Source organism: Pezoporus occidentalis, unplaced genomic scaffold (genome assembly GCF_034315485.1).
Source record: "Pezoporus occidentalis ecotype Australia unplaced genomic scaffold, CSIRO_AGI_Poc_V1 ctg40, whole genome shotgun sequence".
NCBI lineage: Eukaryota > Metazoa > Chordata > Aves > Psittaciformes > Psittacidae > Pezoporus > Pezoporus occidentalis.
In genome coordinates this window covers 869,448-893,065 of record NW_026915725.1, presented here as the reverse complement: position 1 = coordinate 893,065, position 23,618 = coordinate 869,448, and the positions used below count along the sequence as shown (strand labels likewise).

The following is a 23,618-nucleotide window of genomic DNA, read 5'->3' as shown; positions in this document are numbered from 1 at the left end:
TTGTCTACACTATATCTGTACTGTTGTCTTTGAAACAAGCTTGAATATGCTTCCTGACTGTTCAGGTGGCTGGACGCACCTGGACAAATGGCACACAAGGCAGATGTAAGATGAGAGGACTGGCAGTCCCTGATGTTGAAATTATGAGCATTATGAACTATATACTAAAAAGTATGTCTACTTTTTATCTGCAGTGTAGTCATACCTGCTGAGTGGTTTGTTGAACTGAGGTGCAGAGTCTTGCAGGAAGAGACATCACAAATGGCGTATTTCGTTGTACAGCTGTTTGTGGCAGGAGAGCAAAAGACATTGTTCACCCACTCATGAAAATCACTTCTTGCTGTTGAAGTATCTCATTACTGCAGTAATAGCACCACAAATAGGCTGGGAATTCTGCATTCCTCTCAGGAAAGGAAGAAAAGCCATGCTTTTCACATAGTTCAAAGAGCAGAAATGAAGCTTTGAGGTTGCAGGAATTAGGCGTTGCTTGCTGTTTGTCATTAGTACAGATTTTAGAATACAAGTGGGATTACTGTGTACAAGATAGAAGATAATCTTATTGCTGCTTTTCTATTTAAAGGCCAGCAATGCAAACAAGATATTAGAAAACACCATATCTTGCCATCTCAGAAAAAATGTAGGGGAAACATTTACACTGGAGGTCACATAATGTCACATTGCACACTTACAGCACTTCTTTTTTTCTGTTTCAAAATGTCTGCCATCCTGATTTACACATGGCAAAACAGAAGTGGTGTATAGACCCAGACTTATTTTCTGAAGCAGGTGTATTCAGCTAACACAGATGAACTATTTTAATACTACAGTTCTCCACAAAATGCTCTGCAAAAAACCACTTTGTCCTTTTTTGTGAAACAGGGGTGAGCCTTCTGAAGTGAACAGGTAAGCTTTATTTCAGGAAAAGGGAACCTGATTTAAAAAAATAGGTAGAAATGGATTTTCTAAGCAGATGACTGGCCAGGGAAATATCTGGCCAATTTAATAACAGTTACATTCTAGCAGATGAAAATAAACCCATGATTTTTGAAGTGTATGTAGCAATGTGTTTAATTGTTCATAATAATCAGGAGAACTTTCTGGACTTACTGCCATCTTTTGTGAAAAGAGGTATGCTATAATAAGAACTAACACCAAAAATGAAGTCACAGCTCAACTGAAATACGTGCTTTATTGGATGTGTGATGCTAGCACTGTACCCTCAACGTGAGATGAGAAAAACAAGATCAAAAGCTCGCTAGGGAAATCTTTATGTGTAATAGGCTTATAAATGTATAAAATCTACTTAGCAAAACTGTTTGCTCTGATGCTTCTTTATAAAATGTTTGTGGTATGCTAGAATAAACATCATATTGATAAGATCATTATACCTGACCAACGCTACTTAGTGATGAATAGGTTATTATTACAGTGATTGTTCTTCCTTTTAACTCTCACAAATCAGCATTTGATAGATTCCTGACTAGCTCAGTTCAGACTTAGCTTCTCTCAACAGCTATCTCTTGCAGTGGCTGGAGTTGGTCAGGAAATATGGGCAAGTATTGATATCTTCAAATCTTCTGTTGTTTCAAAAGTGGAAGCCTCCCACTTAGGGTGGCTTTCTGAGAGTGATGCAGTAGAGAGTTTCATATTTACTATAATCTCTGTAATTAATTGAACTCTATATATACCTTTTTGAAGGCATAGGGCTGAGGTGAGTTCTGTTGCATCCTTCTCTTACCTTTGGAGGTTGGAGCTGAGGGTGTGATACATCTTGAGATCTGTGGACTGAGATAAAGAGCGAAGTAGATGTTTCTTTTGCTGATTGGATGCTTGGTGACACAAAAGCATGTGGACAGGAACATAGAGCCATTTATTATACTTAGTTACGTTTTGCAGCTGTCTGGTTTTATATGGACGTCTCCCAGAAGAAAATACCATTCTGGGAGATGCTTGTCCTGAGATGTCAAAGGAAAACAAACCATCATCATTGAGACATTTCTCATCCTGCCATATATATATTGAGAATGAAGTCCTCAAGATAAAATTGACAGGACTTTTGCAGGCAGGTGCTGTGAGCAAAAGGCAAAACGTTTTAACAGATAAACATTTGTCTTTATTATACTGGTAACCTAGTAATTTGGAAGAAATTTGGATGCCCAGCTTATCCAAGCCAGATGGAAATTTGTCCACAGCCAAGGCTGCGGTGCTGTGTCTTCACAGCTCTTCCATTCCCCCATGTGTGCCTCGGGACAGTGAGCTCTGTGGAGGTTCTCTTCCAGTTACTTGCTTGTGTTGGCTGCAGGAGAAGGTTATCTGTCTTTAAAGCAAATGGGGCAAAGTAATTGGAAGAATAGCAGCCATAGCCCGTGCTAGCTGTTCACTGAGGATGGCAGTATATCAAAGGAGATTTTCACATCTTGGAGAACAGGTTATTCTACAGCCCTTAGTAGCTCCAGCAAGCTGTAACACCACGTGGGAAGGTTTTGAATAATAGCATACCACTAGGTTTTTTTAAAGAATTGCTGCTTTCTGAGGACCCCTTTAGGAATTACTGTGTCAAAGCAGTGGGCAGTCGTCAGCCGAGTTACTTGCTCTGCTGTGTTTCAAACTTAATGAAGGAAACTGCCCAGCTTGTATTTTATAGTGCGGGAGAAATGCAAGGCCTTAGCAGCTTCAGCAGTATCTTGCTTCTGTGCTTCATGGGAAATGCTGCTGGATTCAGAACCAGACATAATTTCCTAGCTTTGAGCACTGAGTTGAAAAAATGCCATCTTTATTTCTGACTGGTTAAGCTAATTGGCATCCTTACTTCAAAAACAGGGAAATGTCCTTTGTGCAGTCAAATGGTAGCAAATGCTAAGATTCTGCGATTCAAATGGCCGGTGAGGTGGGCTGATTTGGCGTTCACTGCTCTGAACTATGTGGACTTTTGCCTCAAAGTCTTCAATGACATGTTTTTGAATGTTATTTCAGCTTGATGCCTCTGAAGTAGATATGGGCTTTTTCTCCAGTTTCTTCTCTTAGGCTACAGTTAAATGAGGGGCTCACAGAGACTGTGAGACTTTGGTCCTAGTGTCTGTCCCAGCTGACTTGCATCCAAATCACCAGGAGCTGGCAGTCCCTCTGTCCTGTTTCATTTTTAATCTAGCCATTTATTTCCAACTTCAGTGGTCAAAGTTAGCTGATGCTGGCTTGGGTATGGTGTTCGTGTAGCAGTAAGATCATGCACTTCATGGGCAGGTTGCTTTGGTATTTAGCCGAAAGCCATGGTAGGTTTTGCAGCCTGTGATGTTGGAGCTGCACCTAGACTAGCTATTTCAAACTAGTTGAAACAGAAATGTGCTTGTCTGCAGATCCATCCTGTAAGATGTTTGTCTTAGAGCTGAGGAGCATGCTATGTTGCAGATGCTCCTTGCCTATCACTTCTTCTCATTACATCAGCACCCCATTGCATATACTGTAGCTCAGAACAAAAATGGGGTGATTTTTTTGCTTACTTGTTAACCACAAAGACACTGAGGAGATAATGGGGAAAAGGGTGGTGTGCTAGAAGCCATTCAAAAGCACATCATAGTGTCTGCCAGCAAAACCAGCTCACTTTGCTGAGCTTACTCAGGAGTTTCCCTTTAGAATGATTCAGTAGACAGCTGCAATAACTGAACAAAGCAGTTACTTCCTCATATCAGGCCCTCTCAGGCAGCAGAAACCCCAGCTGGGACCAACTGAAAAGAGCACAGCTGGCTGGTTGGTGTCAGAGAGCAGGGTCACCTCTAGCTGTCCCTGTGCAGTAAATCAGAACTGATGTGCCTGTGTCCTGAGGATGAGTACAGCCTTGCACTGATGGAGCTTTGGGGCAACTATAAAGCTTGAAGAACTGTTTTGTTTCCCAGTATCTACTTGGTCCATGCCAACCTATAACCTTAAACTGAATTGTTCTGTACCACTGCTAAACAAGCCTTCCTCCCTCAAAGGAAGTCAGACATTTAAGAAGCAAAAAAGCAACAAAAAGAATCCTCAACATACTAAAAATAGGGTGTCTGAATAAAAGAATTAGTTTTGGCACATCTGTCCCAGTAAATACGAAGATTCTTCCTGTTTTCTACTCAGCCTAAATGTTACGCTTACAAAAATTTAAAGATCCCACCCTTCACTTTGACATCAGATAAAGTGAGTCTTTTCTTAATAGAAACCTCCATATGCAGGCAAAAGGAAAGGAAAGGGCAGCCAAGTGTGAAAGAAGACCCTTGCTCAAACCTGCATCTGTTCGGGTCAGATTTGTCCCTCTGTTCCAGGCAGAGGAGGCAGGAGTGGGTACCAGCACAGCTCTTCCCCGCCATCCTGCGGAGAGTGCTGGCCATTCCTGGGAGAGAAACGGCAAGGGAACAAATACCTCCTTCACGGACGAAGTAATTCCACACACCACATACAGCAAGTGCACGGGTTGGAGCGGTCTGGTTCTTCACAGTCGCCTTTGCAAGTGCGAATTTGTATGTGTAGCTTCCCTGTCAGTCTCTTTCACCATCTACTACGTTACACGGGAAATGCTGTGGAAATGGATGAGACCTTTTGTGATTTACTTCATATTACAGAGCTGAAAGCCCTCAAACCCCGGAGATTCCACTGTGAAGGGATCTGTTCGTCGTGCTAGTGACAGCATCTATTGCATCGAGCATGAATTGTGAACATAGTGTTTATTTTGTGCATCGAGTGTCTGTGTCTGTGTGTGTGTGCGCGCACATTAGTGCAGGAGCTGGTTTTTGTCACACCATGTTGGAAAATCTTTCAAAGCAGACAAATAGCAAGGTAATCTATATGCAAATTTACTGGTTTAGTCAGTCTGATGTGCCTGTGACAAAGAGTGGATTTAATTATAGTTTATTGGTGCTAGTTGTGCTTGAGTAATCTGGAGGTAATGGTGCATAATGCTGAATTAATCTAGGATGAAAAAAAATGGTTTCCTGGGGATAAACTGAGACAAAGGCAAATCATCGTCTATTTCCACAGCTGGGTACATTTTTCTCTGCAGTCTAAACAGCAGAGTTTTCCGGGTGTCATCTGGAAACTATGAATTAAAAAAAAAAATAAAAATTCTAATGATCCAAAGTAAATTTTGGAAATAAATTTTCAAGAAGGATATCTTCTGTTTGCAACAGGGACGTCATTCCAGCAGGTAATTCAGAATCTAGTCACTGCACTCCTGATTCCCACCTCCCTCACACCCAGTACACTCTGTCCTGGACTGAGTCATGTACGTAATGCATTCAACACAATGACAGTTAAGCAGGTAGAAGGTGTTTGAGATAGAAAATGGTAGAAAAAAGATGCAGAACAAATGGCTTGTGCAGGAAGTGAGGACAGAAACCAGGAGGTTTTCTATTTGAAAGGTTTGAAAATTGTATTAGCATGAATGCTTCAGTCAAATATTGCAGAGTAAAATACATTTCCAGATAAACTAAAAAAGCAAAAGCAGGAATACTCTTTATTACAGAACACTTTCAGACATACAAGATTACAGTCATAATGCATGCACACAGTTTTGCAAGATTAATGCATAAACAATGGGGAGAATATGGACAGAGAATGTACAGTGAGAAATGGATTATAATAGCTTTGGAAAATACTTGCTGTGTAAAGCAGTGCTGTTTGGTTACATTGGCTGCTACATATGTTTGTAATAACCTAAACATTTTGCCTCAGTCATTAGAGAAATGTAAGCTAAAAGAATAATTTCCTTAGACTAGGGCAGTTGCTTTTTTATCTGTACAGTTCACACATGTCTTTAGAAGGTCAGTTAAGGCTGGTCATTTTAATGCAAGGACTGCATCAGAATTTGACCAAGTTTACTAGGAGGTGGCAAATTTGAACCACTTGAGTATGGTTTTTAAAAGGATCTGAGTATTAATTCTACTTGCAGTCATGGGAGCCAGAGGAGTCTCAGCTTTTCTGAGAAGCTAACTCAACATAGACCAAGTTCATCACTAGAACGCATATAAGGTATCCAAGAACATTGACTATTTTGGCCTAAAGCCAAAGCTTTTGATCCAAGATTAGTCACTCTTTATGCTTCTGGCTGTTGTTTCTGCCTCAGAGACTGAGCAATGATCCATATATTTTGGGGCAAGGAATCCAATGAGATGCTGAGTAATGTCAGTTCAATTTTCATCTTTGGGATAGGAAGAAGGCAAAGCAAAAGAACGTTTCAGAACGTTTCATTGGGATAATCTCTGATTTCATGCACACTTGGCCTGTAGTCGTTTGTTTTGGCACAAACCATAGAAACACATTGTTCAGTTCTCATTTCTTCAGGTTTTCAATGTGTTCTTATCTTTTTCTTCCTTAGGCAGAGAGTTTATATCTGAAAATGTAATCTGTGCACAAATATTTTTTTGAAACTTATCCAAAAAAAAAAGCTTTTTATATCCACAAGTGTTTCTGCTTTCTTTATCTCTAGACAGTGATGCTCAGAGAGGAGACAGTGGGTTAGAGAACACTAGATCCTGTTCCAAACCTTTTCAGGGCTTTTCCAGGTGGAGCATAGCACATCCTTTTGCTGCCTGGTGTTTGAGGTGCTCAGCCCTTAATATGTAACTGGAAAGAACCAACAATTCCAAAACTCAGGCCCCATGATGCAACTAAGTCATCAGTACTGAGAGTTGTGACACTGACGGAGAAAAAAGTTTGCCGTAGTCAAATTATGTTGCATTTTAATACAGTGTATTATTTCAAAGCGCTGTTCCATTTTTTTTTCTGTGAGAAAAATTCTGGCTTCTGTTTCTGCTTGCATATTGCCACTTTTCATTCAAACTCTGACTTCTCTGTGGTTGCTTTTTAACCAGTTATCTTTCAGAATTCATGTTGGTGCTGCATGTTTTGGAGGCAAAGGTGCTAAGCCTTTCCAGAGGAGATGTTTTCACTTTGCTGTCAGATGATTTTAATGACCTTTTCAGGACATGGTATATGCACCATGTAACAAAATGATTTATCTGTCTCTATGTGTGAGATGTATAAGGTGTGGCATACTGAGGTCAGTGTTATTTTGCCTCAAACTACAGTATTTCTCACATCACTGTGAGGCTTGATACTGTTATGATCTCTGTTAGTCCCACAGAGAGGTTATTAAAGGGGCTCTGAATTTAGATAAGCAAAACCAGACTTGCCTAGTGACTGCAGCTCGTAGGTCTGTGTACTGTACTGAGCAACTATCCTGAAACACAGGAAGAACTCGGTTCACATGGATCTTCACACCAAGTCATTTCCAGGGGCTTTCAGCTGTCCTGATTCTTCTCTGCATTGATTATCCTGAGTCAGAATTTTTGTGTGCTATCTAATAGACTTTGCATGTGACCTGATGTTTTTAGTGGAAGGTTGAGCTTGTAAAGGTCAGTGTTGGCAGCCATTTGTACTGCCAAAGTATTTCACTATGGTACAGTTCTTCCCGAGTGAGGCTGGGGTGTGACAGTTCTTGGCAGAAACACTGTACTTCCCAGTTCAAAGTAGCATGCCTCGGGCATCAGAAAACACAGGAAGCCAAATGCCTCCTTCTGAGCCACTTGCTAATAATCTTTTACAGGTATAAACCTTCAGTGTTAAGCTTGCTGCTGCTGGTGTTTGGTCCCGTGGTCTGGCCTTGCACACAGGTGCAGTAGGCAGCCTCTGCACTGGCCCCATGCAACATTGCTTCTTAGAGCTCATCCAAAGTCTAGGAAAGGTAATGGAGGTATTTCCAGTCAACCTCAGTGGGCTATGGGGCCAGTACAAAGGTGTGGTTTCTGTGTCAGTGTTAAAGTTAGCACATAAAAAGAGAGCCAGTGCTGCTGCTGCTGCTTCTTGCGAAGTGAAAGGCAGTGCGCTTCTTAGTTGTTACAAAGTGAAGATCTGCACAGCTTTGAGGTGTAGAACTTCACTTGTGAGAACGGGGTGTTCAGCAGCTAGCTAGTTTGGTCCCTAACTGACAGAATATACTTGCGACTCTGCATTTAATCATGGTTACTGATTGGAGTAATTTAATCAAGGAACTGATTGGGGTAATTTGGAATAGGCCCCACTGGTGAATGCCAGTAGTTAAGATTGATTGCCCAGTGGAGACAATAGTTAGTAAAAGATAGGCTGGAAGGCAGGCAGTAAATAACTCCCATGTTGTTCGGCATGGGGTACTCTAGCCTTGTTCACTGGCAGTGCCCTTCTCAGGGTGGTGAGAACCCCACAGTCTCGAAATATTAATAGGCAGTGAGGTGAGGAAGCTTGCTGATGATGGTACATTATTCAGATCAGTGAGGAAAGGGCAGCCTGAAGAACTCCGGAAGGCCATTGTATGGCTGCGGTTCAGTGCTCGGTGGTGTTCAGAGATGTAAATCAAGCATTAGGAATGATCAGGAAAGGCATAGATGATAAAACAGCAAACACTGCCATACCATGGCACAAGTCAGTGGTTTTCTTTCACCTGTGCTATTCTGGTCCTCTCCTTTCAAAGACGATATTATAAGCTTGGAAAAGGATCAAAGAGGAGCAACAATGATACGCGAAGGCAAGGAATGACTTTGACTTGAAGAATGACTGCAGAGGCTTGAAGCTTGTAGGCTGGAAAAGAGACAACTTGCCAGGAATATGATGCAGATCTAAGCTCAGGAGTGGCAACGGAGAGGTGTGGATAGGGGTCAGCCATACAGTGTCTCTTCCAAAACAGCAGTATCATACACAGCTAGCAGCAGTCAGGTTCAGAGGTGGCTCTTCTACAAGATGTTGTGGATGCCAGAACTCTCTTTGGGCTCAATAAAAAGCTGCAGTACCTGGAGGAGAAGTCCACTGAAGAACCTAAACACAGAAAACCCCCATGTGGCTCAGGAAACCCCCTGACCTGAAAATAGATGCAGACAGGGAAAGTAGAGCAAAGGAAGTATCATATAGGCTTGTCATTTCTCCTCCTTCAGTACCCATTTGTGGTGACTGTCGAAGTCCAGATACTGGGTACAAGGACTTTTGGTCTGCCACGGTATGGGTGTTCTTGTGAAACTGGTATTTCTGTAGGGTGCCCCAGAGAAGAGGCCCATGGCAGCCCCTCCGAGATCCCCATCAGCAGATCCCCATGGCAGAGCTGTGTCTCTGTGCAGCACTGTCACCTAGCAAGCTCTGTGCCATATCTACCTCTGCCTTGTTTATACAGTGTGCACTTTCTTCCAGATGTTTGTATGAATTATAACACCTTAATAATAATCTATTATTTGTATGTTAAATTATAGAAGGGGGTGTTTTCTGCCTTTTTTTTTTCTTTCCTTGTAATAAAAAGCTGGTGTAGTTTGAGGGGAGATATGTAGACCAGTTGGACTTCATGAAAAAGAATCCTTGCTTTTGCCATTTCTTAAAGCTTTGGGTGCCATCTGCTGGGTTCAGTAAGACCTTACACACTGGAGCAGAATTTGTTAGTGGCTGGTTGAAAAGTACTTGACGAGCTGAATTTACCCAAGGTTGCCATGTCTTTGCTTGTAACTGCTGGTTGTTTTGGCTCTGATGGTGATAATGTAACCCAGGTATATGGGATCTACTCTGCCAAACAGAGAAGTGTCTGCTTAAGTTCCCTTTTAAAGATACCATTCCAACTGAATTCCTTAATGGTTTTCACTGTGTTTGGTTGCATAATACTGGAACAGTGGAAGGAAATAAGGATTGTCAGGCATTGTACCCCAGCTACACGTTGCAGGAGTGGAGCCCACTCTGAGCAGCATTCTGGCTGCTGAAGGCAGAGACATATCTGTTTGATACGTGGCATAGGTGTGTAGCAGCAAGATACAGCCCTGTACACTGAACGGTGAAGGGGTAGTGTGTGAGTGTACCAGATCAGTGAGGCACAGCTCCATTCTCTGCAGTTAAGGCACCTGGTGACAATGAAGCGGCATCTCTGGGCTTGCAATGTGTGATGTCCCTAGCTCTTACCTTGAGAGCATCCAAGAGCAAAGAGGTTCAGGTAGCTATGGGCTGAAGCAGACTTTGCATGTTCATCATCCAGGGGAGATAGCCAGCTGTGTGTTTGCAGAAAAATGGCAGACAGTATGATCTGTGTGAGCAGCTGAGTTCAAACACATGGAGCTGTAACAGTTACACACAGCACTGTCGTGTGACATAGCTGTCACTGTGAGACCCCTGAAGAGTAATATGCCTTTGGTTTTTATTCTTCACAGTTATTTCACTCTTGCTCCATAATCTGACGATACAGGAATTTGGTAGCTATGCTGACTTGTGCAGTCCCATCCTCTCATCTGTGCCTTCCTACTTCTTGTCTCCCCAAACCGCAGTACTCCTTATCCCCATGCTGTATGTGAGGCCATACTGTGTACTGCTGAGTTTAAAAAAAAAAAGGCAAACAAACCAAAACTACAGCACGATGAAAGGAGTTATGTTTAACTTGATCAATTCCTTTTATTTTGTATCACAGTGTGGCCTCACAGACAGTTGGGTCAGCACAAGAAAGGGAAGCCTGGTGCCTGCAGCACTGAGCGGGGAGAAGGGACACACGGCTGAGGAGTGAGACCTCTGTTCAGCACTGCTTTTGAGCCCCTGGGCCACCCAGCCTGGGCTTGGCCTCTATGCTGGGAATGCCCCAGCCACTGGTAGGCAGGTGCCTGCGAGGAGACATCTGGTTTGTACATCAGCCCTGGGCTGGTGGGCTGCTCACAGTACTGTGTGCTGCAATGGGTCCTGCTGAGTTCCCTGTGTCCGGTACTGCTCTGCATAACAGTATGCATAAAAGCAGGGGCCTTGCTGCTAGGCAGAGGTACATTTTGAATTTTTTACTGCATGGGCTTAAAAGAGAATGGTTTAACAATAGTGAATCCTCAGAGCATATTTGGATGTTCTTTTGTGCATTCACAATACTTCACTAACTGTGCATCTGTTATTTATAAGAAGATGGATAAAAATGAACACATGAATGAGGGATAACGAAGCCTTTTCCTTTGGTTTCATTCTTTCTTTGTGTATCAAGAGATGGCAGTATATTATTCCATCCAGGCTATAAAGACTTACAGCCTTCTCTGCTGTAGTAGGGGAACCAGATTCCTTCAGCCTCTTAGAGAGGATACTCGGTCTCAGGCAAGTAGGCAGCCTGGCATCTTGGTCATCTTTTGAGTTGCAGCGGTTTGTCACCACATACCAGTACTGCATTGATCAGTAAAGGGAAGAGAATCTAAATTTTGTCCAAAAGAATAAAAAACGTTTAAAAATATAAAGGTTCCTGGTACAAGCAAGTGAAAAAGAGTACTTCTGATGGTGGTGTGGTTTGAGTGATCCTCCATCTAGAACATACAGCAGTTTTACATAACTTGGCAAACAACAGCAAGAGTAAAACAGAATAAAAATGCATAGGAAGAAAGCTAGAACTTGGCCCAGAGAAAGGCAGTCAGAAGGAAAAACTGTTTCAGCTGCAAGTTCATGCTTAAACAAATTTAACATCCTCTTTGAAAACTAATTATGTCCAGTGTTCAGTCTGGATGCCTTACATATGACAAACCACAATGAGAAACAGACTTCTTCCAGTGTTTATACATTGAGCGTTAGACCTTGAACCATAGCATTTGTAGACAACATTGAACTCTAGATCACTGCTAGATTTCTGTAGCCCTTGAATTCATATCACAATGCATTAAAATTATTTTGGGCAAGTGCTGCCAGTGGCAACTCATGCATAGTTCATAACCAACATGTTTTTTTTATTTTATTATGCTCTGGTTTTGCTGCCTTTCTTTTCCCCCCCTCAAGTCATCTTCATGTTAACATGATGCCTATAGGCAGTGTTCTCACAGAAGTCACTGTGTGGTGCCTTCATGCTTCTGTATAGTGATTTGATTTCTATGTTTGTCTTATTTTATGAATTAATATCTTTTAGCACCCCCAGATTCAAAAGGAATCACAATATATCAAGTACTTATGCTGTGATGATCAAGCAACCCTGCATCAGTGGGTAACAGGAATAAGAATTGCCAAGGTGAGATTAAAATTACATTTACTTAAATATGTTTTCTGTAAAATCATCTTGTCTTCCTCACGTTACTGACTGTCAGAACCTCAACTGGAAATGTTGTGACAAGAATGAACATCTATGCTAATTTTGTCCTAGGAAGAAAGAGTAGAAGGGCATGACCAGGATGGATTTGCTGAATGTTCCTGTACCTTAGTTATCAGTGTGTGTTTCTCATTAACACGGGTGAATTCTGTAGCTGTAAAACTCATGTACTTGTAAAACTTACTCCACAGTTATCTGGCACAATAATAACGGGCTGTGGCTAAAGGTGTACAAGCTCTGGTCAGTCCAGCTGAGACGTTTTTCAGACAGCTCTGTCCATGTTGTCTACCTCACCCTGTTCAAAAGGTCTTAACTCACAGCCCACTTTGTTTCGCACAAAACATTAAGGGAGATGGATTTATATGTAGCCCATTATACTGGCTGTGTCTGGCTGCACAGACCTACTCCTGTTAGACATATATTCTTTTCTGCCAGTTCTGCTGCAGGGTGGCATGCAACAAAGGTCTGGGGTGGTCATCAAGTTATTTTGTATCTTACACTGGCAGAGCTGTTTTCTCTGGAGCCCAGGATTCAGTGTCCCATGACTCCAGTCTGAAAATGTAATACTTGGAAAGCATTGGAGAAAGATATTTATTGGGAACATTTGGTTTTCAAGCCAAGTTTCAAGATTTTTACAGATACTGAAATGAACATAAAACATCAGAATGATATCAGTAGGACTCTCTCTGGTCACAGGGGTTTGTGTTTTATTGTGCTGTTAGGGAGATGCTTTCCACCTGGCCCTGTTCAGAAATAGGCACACCACTTGCAGAAAGCTATTTTTGAACAAAACTGGGTGGAAAGGAATGGGGTCGGAAAAGTTTTCCAATAGCAAAATGAGTGCTTGGCCTCTGTCAAGCTTAATACCATGCTTATTGTATTGCTTTGGTTTGCAGTATGGCAAGCTGCTATATGATAATTACAAATGTGCAGTGAAGAAGGCTGGCTTGTCCTCACGGTGGGCAAATCAAGGAACAGTGGAACAAGCTGCCCCTGCAGGATCCTTACCAGCAGGTACCAATGATGTCCCAGCAGTTGAAATCACATTTATTGCCCTCTTCTGTCATCATCAATGTTGAACATAGTCTTTGTTCAGAAAACCGTCCCTTCATTCAGCAAGATAGTGTTTTGCTCTGGACAGCCCAGTGTAGCTCTGATCTGCCTATAACTAAGCTAGCAGCAGAGCTCTCACTTTAAAGTTAGCACTTAGAGAATCCAAAGACAGTCCACCGAAGATCAGTTTAAATCTGCATAATTCAATAAAGTGTTTTTTTTCTGTTGGCATCTTAATACAAATGCTTTATCCTCCCTCTACATGTTACCGACTGATGGTCCATGTCTTGAAGTTTTCTGTTTGCCCATCTCTTACCCTGGCTATATCAGAGCTTTTCTTCCAATGAGTGAAAGGGATGACTGGGATCTCATTCTGAGAATGATCATTTTAGAGATTATTATAGGGTGAGCCATTCTCTTTCCCAGCCTTTCACTCATGTGTGATAATAATGTGGGTGTTGGAAAAGAATGCAGAGTAAGAAATGATTGGGTTATTTTCTAACTTTACTTTTCCAGTAGCTTAATCATACCACTGTTACCTATTTTATCATGGTACAGATAGAACAGTGCATGATGCGAGCTGTAACTTGCATGAATGTTTTTAGTTTACATGCATAAGTTTATGCTGTATTTATTAGGAGGGACATGCTGGCTAAGAACTTACTGACATAAGACAGGCAAAGTCAAAATCTGTGTTGGCAGTTAACATTCTGACTTCTCACATGGACAACTCAAAATCCTCCAAACACCTTATGAGGGCTTCAGTTTGTCTTTTTTCTCAATACATGTGAAAAGAGGGTGATCTTTCTGCTACTCCTTGGAGTCAAATCATGGTGATAAATGCACATTTGGGATGGGGAGAGAGATTTTGAACAGTAACAGGCTGTTTAAAATCAAGGGATTTTCTGATGGTTGTGAGTGGGGGTATTTTAATGAGTGGATGAGACAGTCTTGGAGCATTTTGTGTTCTGGTATTGATTGCAGAAGAGAAGTGGCTGGCCAGTGGGGCTCTGTGCTGATGCTGCAGTCTGTAGTGGATATGGGCAGGATTGAGGCCTTGTAAAGTATATATATATCTCTGTAACTTCAGCTCCTGACTAGAATGCAAGAACACTGTATGTGATCATGAAGTATATTGCCAATCTTAGCTAATGGATCCCAGTAAATGATTAAGTAGCCTAGAAAGCTTTTAGTCATGTATGTTGTCTCTATGGAAATATCTCTGATGGATCATTAGTGTTCTAATTGAGGCAAGTCACTGTGATTCTTTCTGTCTAAAAGTTATCATTACTGCCCTATATAAAACCTGGAGCCTGACTATAATACTATAACCTGAACTGCCTGACTGTGAGTAGTTGTTGGCTCATGGTTTGGAGATAGAATAAAGCATGTTTTCTGCTGTTCTGCTTTCAAATGGCTGTATAGCTATTTGTAGGGGCTGATTTCAGTATAGACTAAAATATGCTATAGAAAACTAGTCCTTGTGACCTTAGCTGGGAACTGTACTCTGTTAACTTCAGTGGCAGCCACAAGCACTGTTTAGGAAGGCAGGTGGAACTTCTCACATCCTGTGAAGCCTGTAGTCCCTGCTCACATTACAGTATAGTCTGTGGGTCTGAAGTGTCCCAAGTGCCAGGTGTATCTCAGGCAATGTTGTTTGTCTCTATGCCTCATTGTGTGTGTCTTTGGATACTAAAAAAAAACAGTGTATGTTACGTGCCAGCACAATATTACAGTGTTTGAAGGATTAAGTAAGCTGCTTTATTCAGATGTACTTCCTGTAGGACTATCCAGCTACAACCATGGAGGCATGTGGGCTTTATCATGTGGTGACTTACTAGTTTTAATGTAAGGTATCATGTTTACTTTCCTTAGATAATGAACTGAATATGGAAAGTTTCAAAATAAGCCTGAAGTAGAAAACAGACATCCTCATGGATTTTACTGAATTAAGTATAAGAAACTTGTAATGAGTGGTTGCTTGGTGGAATTTGTAAAGATGTTTTTCTTAGTTGCTATTCCCTGATCTGGTTAATACCATGAAAATGTAACACTCCATTTCCTTTGTCTCCCCTCCTTGTCACAGGTGCTGTTCAGCCAAATGGACAGGTTCCCCAAATTGTTTGTCATTCCAGTGCAGAATTTCCAGAGGCTCAGAAGAAAGCAGATACACCAGAGGTACAGGTGAGCAGTTACAAGCAGTGCAGTAGTTAAATGTCACCTGTGAAACAGTTCTTCAGGTTTGTTTTTCTTCACACACTGTCTTTCCCACTCACAGTGTACTGTTATTGCAAGCATTTGGCTCCTGGGCAAAGTGGCTGGTTCACTGCTGCCCCTTTTTGGGTTTTACACACTGCAAATAGTGTGCCTGTAGCCCAGAAGCAAGGAGCCACTGATGGGAGGTAAAGGCACAGTCACGCATCACTTTTATTCTTCAGAACAAGCTTTGAGTTCATGTAGCAGGATAGGGATGTGCCTACTGGGAGTCTCAAAGAGTCTGTGCTGCCAGAACCTCAGTGTAATTTCCTGTGTCTACCAGAAAACAGGTCTTGCCTTAGTAGCACAAAGGGTGTAGTACTGTTTTCAGCAGGGAACACTGTGCACAGCTGAAGATGAACATGTAAGAAAGGAGAAAATGTGAAGATATAAAACATTACATGTTTTCATTAGGCTCTAAATGAATTTCTTGGTTAAGCTCCAGATTTTGACTACTTGCACCATCTCTGGCTGTAAAAATATCAGCAGGGTACAGTGTGAGGACTTCAGAAACATCCTACAGAAAAAATAAACCCTGCATATGTTTGCAGTTCATTATTCATTCCCTCCATCATGCATAAAGTGCACAGGACAAGTGAAATGAAATTTGTGGAATTTTTCTGCCACCTGCATTGTGTGTTCTGTGCTTCTTGTTTCTGTCTTTGTAGAGTTCCTCTTTTAAAAAGATTTGTTTCTCTGTTCTGAACCTTACTTCCTCTGGAACAGGTCACATTCTCAGAACTCAGCCAGTGGTTCCCTCCTCCTGCATCTCATTTACTTCCATCTTTGTAGGCAAGGAGAGTGAGGAAGAGAAGGCTTAGAAGTTATACTTAGCTAATGCCAGAATTAGTACTGCTGACTGCAGGGTTGCAGAGCGCTTTTCTTTAGCAGAAGCAAACACATTGCTTAGCAAACATTGCTTTCTTCATCTCTCAGTTTCTATAAGCCTGGGACCAAGGGAGCAAGCTGAAGTCTTTTAGAGTGCACCATGCTACAGTCAGAGCTCTAAGCTAGCTGGGGCTAACTTGATAAATTAGCATAGCTAGAAACGCATTATGTTACAAATCTTTGTTTTCAGGACAGCAGACTTCTCCACAGGTTTAAAAGAACAGACTGTGTGTAGTAACTGTAAACAGCTACTAGTTGCTACCTGAAAAAAAGAAGAGCAAATCATATTCAGATATCACCAAATGGGCTTTATTTACGTTCAGAGCTAACAAAAGAAAAGCCACATAAAATTTTGTCAAAATAAACATTTCCATAATTAACTGCTACCCTGCATTTTATTTTTATCAACTTGTATGATGGATGCTTTGATTCATTTTTTCAAAAAAGTTGTCAGAGGATTTGATTGCCTCATGACCTTGCAAACATGGCTACAACTTCATAGCTTCGAGGACCTGTTTGTCACACTACTGATTTGAAAGCGGATGCAGTATGTACCTGTGCCTTGCCCAGCAGACAAAAGACACCTTCCCCAGGCTTATCAGTGGCCCTTGCCAGGTCACTACTGAAGCATCTTTCCTATACTGTGCACTGCAGAGTCATGACAGATGGAGCTTTCCAAGTGCCTCTTCCTAGTGCTTGGCAGTGCTCTCCCACCCGCACAGAGGGGGCCCAGGGCACTTTCCTGCAGGTAAATGCTTCACACCATGCCGCAAAGTGCTGGGGACAGCAGATACAGGCATGTAAACTTTATATTCCCAAGTCTGTCCATCTTCTTCCCGGTTCACTGCTGCTGTGTCTGGTGAGTTTGGCAGATAGGTGACTTCATTATTTTAGTTTGATCCAGAGATCCAGCAGTTGCTGCTAGAACAGGAGGTGGAAATAGAAGAGCCAAAACTACATCTGCTTTTTATGTTCTCAAATCTTGCTCAGTATTTTTGGATGTAAAAACACAGCACAGATTTTATTTTTATTTAAGTCTTCATGTTCTCAGGGAATAAACAGCAGGGTGGAAGATCAAGAAAACATCTTTACATGTCTTAGTAACTGCAGTTCTTTGAGATTTTAAAAGCACTCAGTTTCTGAGGACAGCACTCAAAAGCATTATGAATACTGTTAAAGGTCTGTGGGCAGCTCCAGAAAGAAAACAAAATACTATTGGCACTCTTCAGGCAAAATGTACCATACTTCATTTTGCTGTCTGTCCGCTGCAGTCTTCTCATGGATTTTCACATCTTTCACTGTTCTCAAGCAGTGGCATTAGTTTGTATGTGCACTGACTCTGTATTATCCTTTTATTCCTTCTGCTTATTAAAGGCTAACTCAAATAACATCAGTGTACCTGGCCTGGCACAGCCAGTGATGAGGCCACAGAAATTCCAGAGTAAGAGGAACTTGCTGCAGCCGCCTCCTCCTCCACCAGAAAGGCGGTCATCTGCTATTTCTGCTTCACCAATTCTACCCTCCAAAGTCAAAAGAGACAGCGGCATTTTCCTAACAGATCCAGACACCTTTCCAGCACCACCACCTGCATTGAAGGTTGATTTTCCACCACCACCATCTGATTTCTGTGAACCTCCTCCTGATTTTGTGCCTCCACCACCAGCCTCCAGCAGCAGCAATGGAGATGTGCCATTACCCCCTCCACCTCCACCCGTCTCCACTAAGCCACCAAAGAAACCTGTGCCACTTCCATCAAAAAGGCTGGAAAACACTGGACAAGCTGGAGAGCCACGGTCAGCTGGGCCACTTCCAACTGGGGGTGGAGGCAGGCAGGCAGATTTCATGTCTGACCTAATGAAAGCTCTTGAGAAGAAAAGGGGCAGCAACTCCTGAACTCTGGAAGCAGGTGAACTTCAAGCCATAGCTGTTTGTGAGTCAGCATGGTAAAGTTGTGTTGGATCAGGCTTCTCCAGGAGGAGTTCTCCTTCCTGGGAGGGTCTCAGGAAGTAAGATGGGGTGCCCTCTCTCCACCTCTTTGTCCCTGTAACTTGCCTCTTCTGCCCCTACCCCTCCATTATTAGCTACCATTCTGCCATCAGACTGAGGTAAGAATTGGCTCTAGTCTTGCTTCACTCCATAAGGACAGCCAGGGGTGGTGGAGCAGCACTCACAGAGCCAGCCAGTGAGGGAACACTGTGCCTGCCTCTCTAGTAGAGTTGGAACTGAACAAAAATAGCAACAGTGTTGTGTGAATTTTGAGAAGTGCAAAGATCCCTTTTCACAGAATGTCCCTTAACGGTTCTTTATGAGAAAACCCCCAACTGTGGGGGTCTTGATGTTTTGGTTTTTTTTCAATAAAAAAGATGCCAATGTTTTTCAAAAATAGTCTGTCTTTAAAAGCAAAACCTCAGCTAGATCATTCTGAGATGCAAGGCAGGACCAGGGCCATTTCCAGAGATGGTCACCCCAAATGTGTATAACTCCTCCTTCCATATGCAACTCCAGTCCTAACTTGTCAGCACTCACAGCTGCTGCCTTAAATCAGATTTAATTTGGTTAATCTTAGACAAAGAAGAATTTAGTTCAAAATCTTGTGTTTCTCGTGGTAAGCAGGATTTTGGTTTTACTGTTGGTTAACATTTGTCTTCAGACTGTACCTAGAAATAGTCTATCTTCTCAAAGACTTTGTAATTAACTTGTACCTGATCTGAATGTCTCCTCCTACATTTTTTTTCCATTTGTTCTCCCATTTTAATTCTCCGTTGTTCATTTAGGCAGCAGTCATTATTAGTTCTCAAATAAAAATAGCTTCTATTTTATATCTGCACAAAGTGTTGTAGTTAATGAACAGGCATTTTACTGGCAATTGGTACCACTTCAAATATTTTAAAGAGGTTTTGTCTGTATGTGTTAGAAATCTCTTTGCTGCAGTTTGAAGCCAGCTTACCCCCTCTCCACCATCCCAGTACAGCTACACTGCATGCTCCTGCATTGGCTCCGCTCCAGTGGGGTCTTTGGTTTAGGTGAAGCATCTGACCAACCCAGAAGAAGTAGGGGACTTTTTTGGCTCTCCAAGGTGCATCAGGCTATCAAAGCCTGGCCTTCACCCCCACACAGACACCTTGCAGTCTCTGCACTGACTGACATCAATGAAAATGTTGCTGGTAGAATCTGAAGGTGTGACACTAACTGAGGTGCCACTTCACCTATGCGGTGTGGACCATCATCTTCCACGTTATCCGCAAGGTCACAGCACAAAGAGCCGCCCTGTTATCCAAGTACAGGCACCAGTACTGGCTGGCCTGCCCCACGTTTGTTTGGCTGGTCCCTACTGTGTTTGCACTTTTTCGTGGCTGCATGAGTGTAGTCCTCTACAAGATGGCAAAGACCAGGGCTTTGCTATGATAAAGCACAAACCACAAACACTCAGTATCTGGGAACCAGTCCCTGATAAGCTGGAGCAATGAAAGGCAAAACATGACCATCTCAACACAAGAAGAGCTGGTAGTACCTGCTCAAAGCAGTAAGAGTGAAAGGACAGGCTCCTGGAAGGATGAGTGCAAGGCCCATAAGCTTAGTTCACGCCCTAGTTCCAAGTGCAGGATAAAAAAAAAATACTAACTAGCTAAAAGTAGGAGGGTTAAAACTAGGGGTTCAGAAAAACAGATTATTTTTTTCCAGTGGCTTTCTATATGTAGCTGAGGTAAGCATTATGTAGATCATTGAATGCTAAAGAGCTGGGTGTCATTTTCTGACAAGGTATTAGGAGTGCACATCTTCAGCACACTTGGGTGACAACAGCTGTCTGCTATCCAATTATTTTTAAACCAAATGAATTTTCTTTTATGAAATAAACACCCAGCATCGAACTAAAGCAGGACATATCCATAGAAAAATGTTGCACAATAAGCTGGTTTCTTTACGTTCAGAGAGCTAAGACTTCCACATGGCTTTCCCAGCATTCACTCTCCTTACTAGAATGCTAAGCCTCCTGCCCTATTTCGTCCCTTCTCTTTTGTTACAGCACAATAAACTCAATCTTATACATTTTACATCTGCAGTCAATCATAACTCACACAATCTTACACAAAAGAAAAAGTTAAGCTTTCTTCAAAACAAAAAGAAACCCACAGAAAACTCCAGAAATCAATTAAAATGATGTGATGATTAGACCTCTATCAACTATTTTGTGTATGTACATGCTTGCATTGAATTTCTGAAATGTAAGCATTCAAACTCCATTCAGCGAACACAGCTACCATCTTAATGATACACAATTATCTGGCTTTATTTGGCATAAAAATATGCTGCAAAGTACAAAAAGATCTTTCTTTCCAAGACTGTAAATCAAAGGATTTGTAAAAAATAGAAATTAATCTTTCTACCTCTATCTAACCTACTGCCACATGAAATTGCCCAATTACTGCAGACTGCCATAGTATGTATACTACTGGAGATTACAGTATTTTCGTGTGAAAAGACTTGAAATTGCAGCATGTTATTTTTAACCTCTCTCCATACCTCAACTGGAAGCAGTCTCAGCAGCTGTCATCTTTGGACTCTTACATCACTGATGTAGAAGGACCAACTTCAAGCGACCGCTTTTCCATCAGTCCTTAGGATTAGAAAGGTTAGTGTGGAAAAACCTACATGTGAGGGGTCAATACCACTACTCCTCAGATCTGGCCTCTGCTACAGAAAGAGGAAGAGAGTCCAGGTAAACGCCTCCTTGATTACCAGCCACGGTACTTCTATTCCCCATCTGCTCTTGCATCCACTGCTGTATTTATGTAATGTGAAGGAAGAGGCAGCTCCAGAACCACAGGTGGAAGCCAAGGATTTTAGGGAATATATCATGAAACACAGTATTAATGCTTACATTGTCATAATAAACCGTAATGATGAAAACCTAGAAGTGGAAAGGGAGGTGGTACTAAATGCTGAGCATGACGTGGGCTTGTTTCTCTACTGTTACAAAACACAGTTAAAAGGTAGTGTTGAGATAACTATTCTGCGTGTGGTTTTCACGCACTGTCAGGCACTGAGAGTGGAAAAGTAGAAACTTAAATGGCTCATGTGGCAAAACTATAGGAGAGAAGTATTATTTATGGGTTGTTATTGGCAGTCTCAAAGTAACTGGGAAACATGCATTTTCTGTTTGAGAGTGAAGAGAGAGAATGATAGAATGGTTTGGGTTGGGAAGGACATCTATCTCCAACCCCCCTGCTATGGGCAGGGACACTTCACACTAGACCATGTTGCCCACGGCTCTGTCCAGCCTGGCCTTGAACACTGCCAGCGATGGAGCATTTACCACTTCCTTGGGCAACCTGTTCCAGTGCCTCACCACCTCACAGTAAAGAACTTTCTTATATCCAGCCTGAACTTCCCCTGTTTAAGTTTAAACCCATTGCCCCTTGTCCTATTGCTATAGATTCAGTGTTGTTAAGGCTTATGAATTCTCATGGTCCTGCAGAATATTCTAAGACAGTTTTATCACCATTAACAGTCAGTACTGACTATTACAAAATTAGAATAGTTACTAAAAACAGGTAATCTGATCTGCATGGTAAAACCAGGGAGAAAAAAATGGCAGATATGCCAGTAAAACAGGGTAAGAGGACATACATGACTGAATCCATGAATGAACTCCTGGAGAAGTAGCTGACCTACTCCCTGCAACCAAAGGAATATGTGAAACCAATTTTCAGGGCTTGCTTCATTCTTTCAGATGGTTTTGAAGAACCTGAGAAAAGCTTCACAATGAGCACAGTGGGAAGTACATATCACTGCTTGTAAAAAGAGTTCCCATTCAGGATGTTCTGGTTTTATATTGTGATGCTGGGAAGTTTTCTTTACATATAACTATGGGTGAAATACAGCTCCACTTGCTGCTGTTACTAACAGGATTTAACATTTACAAAACACTTTGAAGGAAAAAGCAGTATAAAAATGCTTTGTACTTACACAGTTACTCCATGAGGTGAAGATGTACAGGCAGTCATGTTTGGCTCACACACAAAATTATCTTAAACAGATGTTTGGTTCAGCACAGAGTTCTTTCCTTTCACCTAACTGGAAACCAGGGTCCAAGCTGTAGTGGTGCTGTATTTACCCTGCAGGCACAAATACATTCACCTTCCAATCATCACTTAGGTGCAGTGTAACTCGTTCCACTGCAGGTGGTAATGCTGGCATTCACAGATTTCATCACAACATGCTGTTTTGCTTGTACATATCTGTGAAAAGACATCAACAGCAATGTTGCACTAGGTTGAGAACGCAGCCCCCCCCCCCCCCCAGCACACTCCTTTTATCTTGAAGTGTTGCCAGCTCAAACAGTATCGCAATGGTTGCAGAAGAGCACTTCTGACCTGCAAAAAAGAAGCTAACCCAGGCTGAACCTGTGTCACTTGCTCAAATTTCATTGGACTTTCAGAAAAATATTTAAATACCTATACTATGCCTCACATTATGATACTATTACTTACATTACAACTGTATTTATATTTGAACAACTATATTTCTGAGAGGAAACCATTCTGAATAATTTCTAATACTGTATTTTTTCCACTGTAGTTATGTTTCTAGAGATAGATCTGTGAAATGGTGATTACACCACTTAATAGCCTCTATTTCAAAATTAAAGTGGCACTCAAGACATTTGGAGATTTTGGCTTTGGGAAGAGTAAAGGTCATGTCAAGAAGTAACAAAGCCCCCAAATAAGTTATTTTTACTGTCAATTTTCAAGCATAACCACTGAACCTGCTTCCTTATGTATTAATTTTGGTTTAAGTTTTGTGAAAATGGAATATCAAAAAAGGATAAATAATGAGACACAGGACTCAGACTAGTCTCTCCCTGTTACTCATAGGATTCTATATAGCAGCTCCAGCTGAATTTTAAATACTTGCCCTGCAAGACTTTTGTTAGTTCCTCATAGCATCAGGTGGCTGGATACAAAAGGCACATTGACTCAACTACATATACAGTAAGATACTTCCAAGAAAGCCCTTTTCCAGGTTCAAGCAGTGAAAATTTCCTGAGGCTTTATACCCATGTGCCAACAATCTTTCTAATACTATCAAAAGATAGACTTTCAAAGAGCAGTGGACCAGGCTTGACTGGCACCTGACACTGGCAAAGGCACCACAGTTTATTTGTAGGCAAGTCACTTCCAAGACAGACATCTTTGCTCATTATTTAATTAGATTTCCTTTAAATCTTTTTTGGCAGTTTAATGGGACAAAACAAGGTCAGAAAGAGAAAAGGTGGCAAGGTCTAAGTGTAAGATGATCCTCTGTTCTGTCTCTGCAAAAGATTTAAGAACATTTATATCTTCAGAATACAATTGTATTTGAACAGTGT

The 23,618-nt window shown here is 41.7% G+C and overlaps 2 protein-coding genes across 2 annotated transcripts in view; one reads left to right on the top strand and one right to left on the bottom strand.

The window, feature by feature from the left end:
- APBB1IP (amyloid beta precursor protein binding family B member 1 interacting protein) overlaps window positions 1-19,068 on the top strand; it is a 63,269-nt gene extending 44,201 nt beyond the window's left edge. Inside the window, exons 11-14 of the mRNA XM_062633552.1 lie at window positions 11,876-11,974; window positions 12,949-13,066; window positions 15,192-15,289; window positions 17,624-19,068. Of these exons, the coding sequence (XP_062489536.1) occupies window positions 11,876-11,974; window positions 12,949-13,066; window positions 15,192-15,289; window positions 17,624-18,142 (834 nt within the window). The 3' untranslated portion in view covers window positions 18,143-19,068. The remainder of the gene's footprint in view (window positions 1-11,875; window positions 11,975-12,948; window positions 13,067-15,191; window positions 15,290-17,623) is intronic.
- LOC134171390 (protein adenylyltransferase SelO-like) overlaps window positions 5,416-23,618 on the bottom strand; it is a 36,992-nt gene continuing 18,789 nt past the window's right edge. The window contains 3 exon segments of the mRNA XM_062633524.1: window positions 5,416-8,854; window positions 11,017-11,176; window positions 22,217-22,488. The gene's annotated coding sequence lies outside the window, so the exon portion shown is untranslated.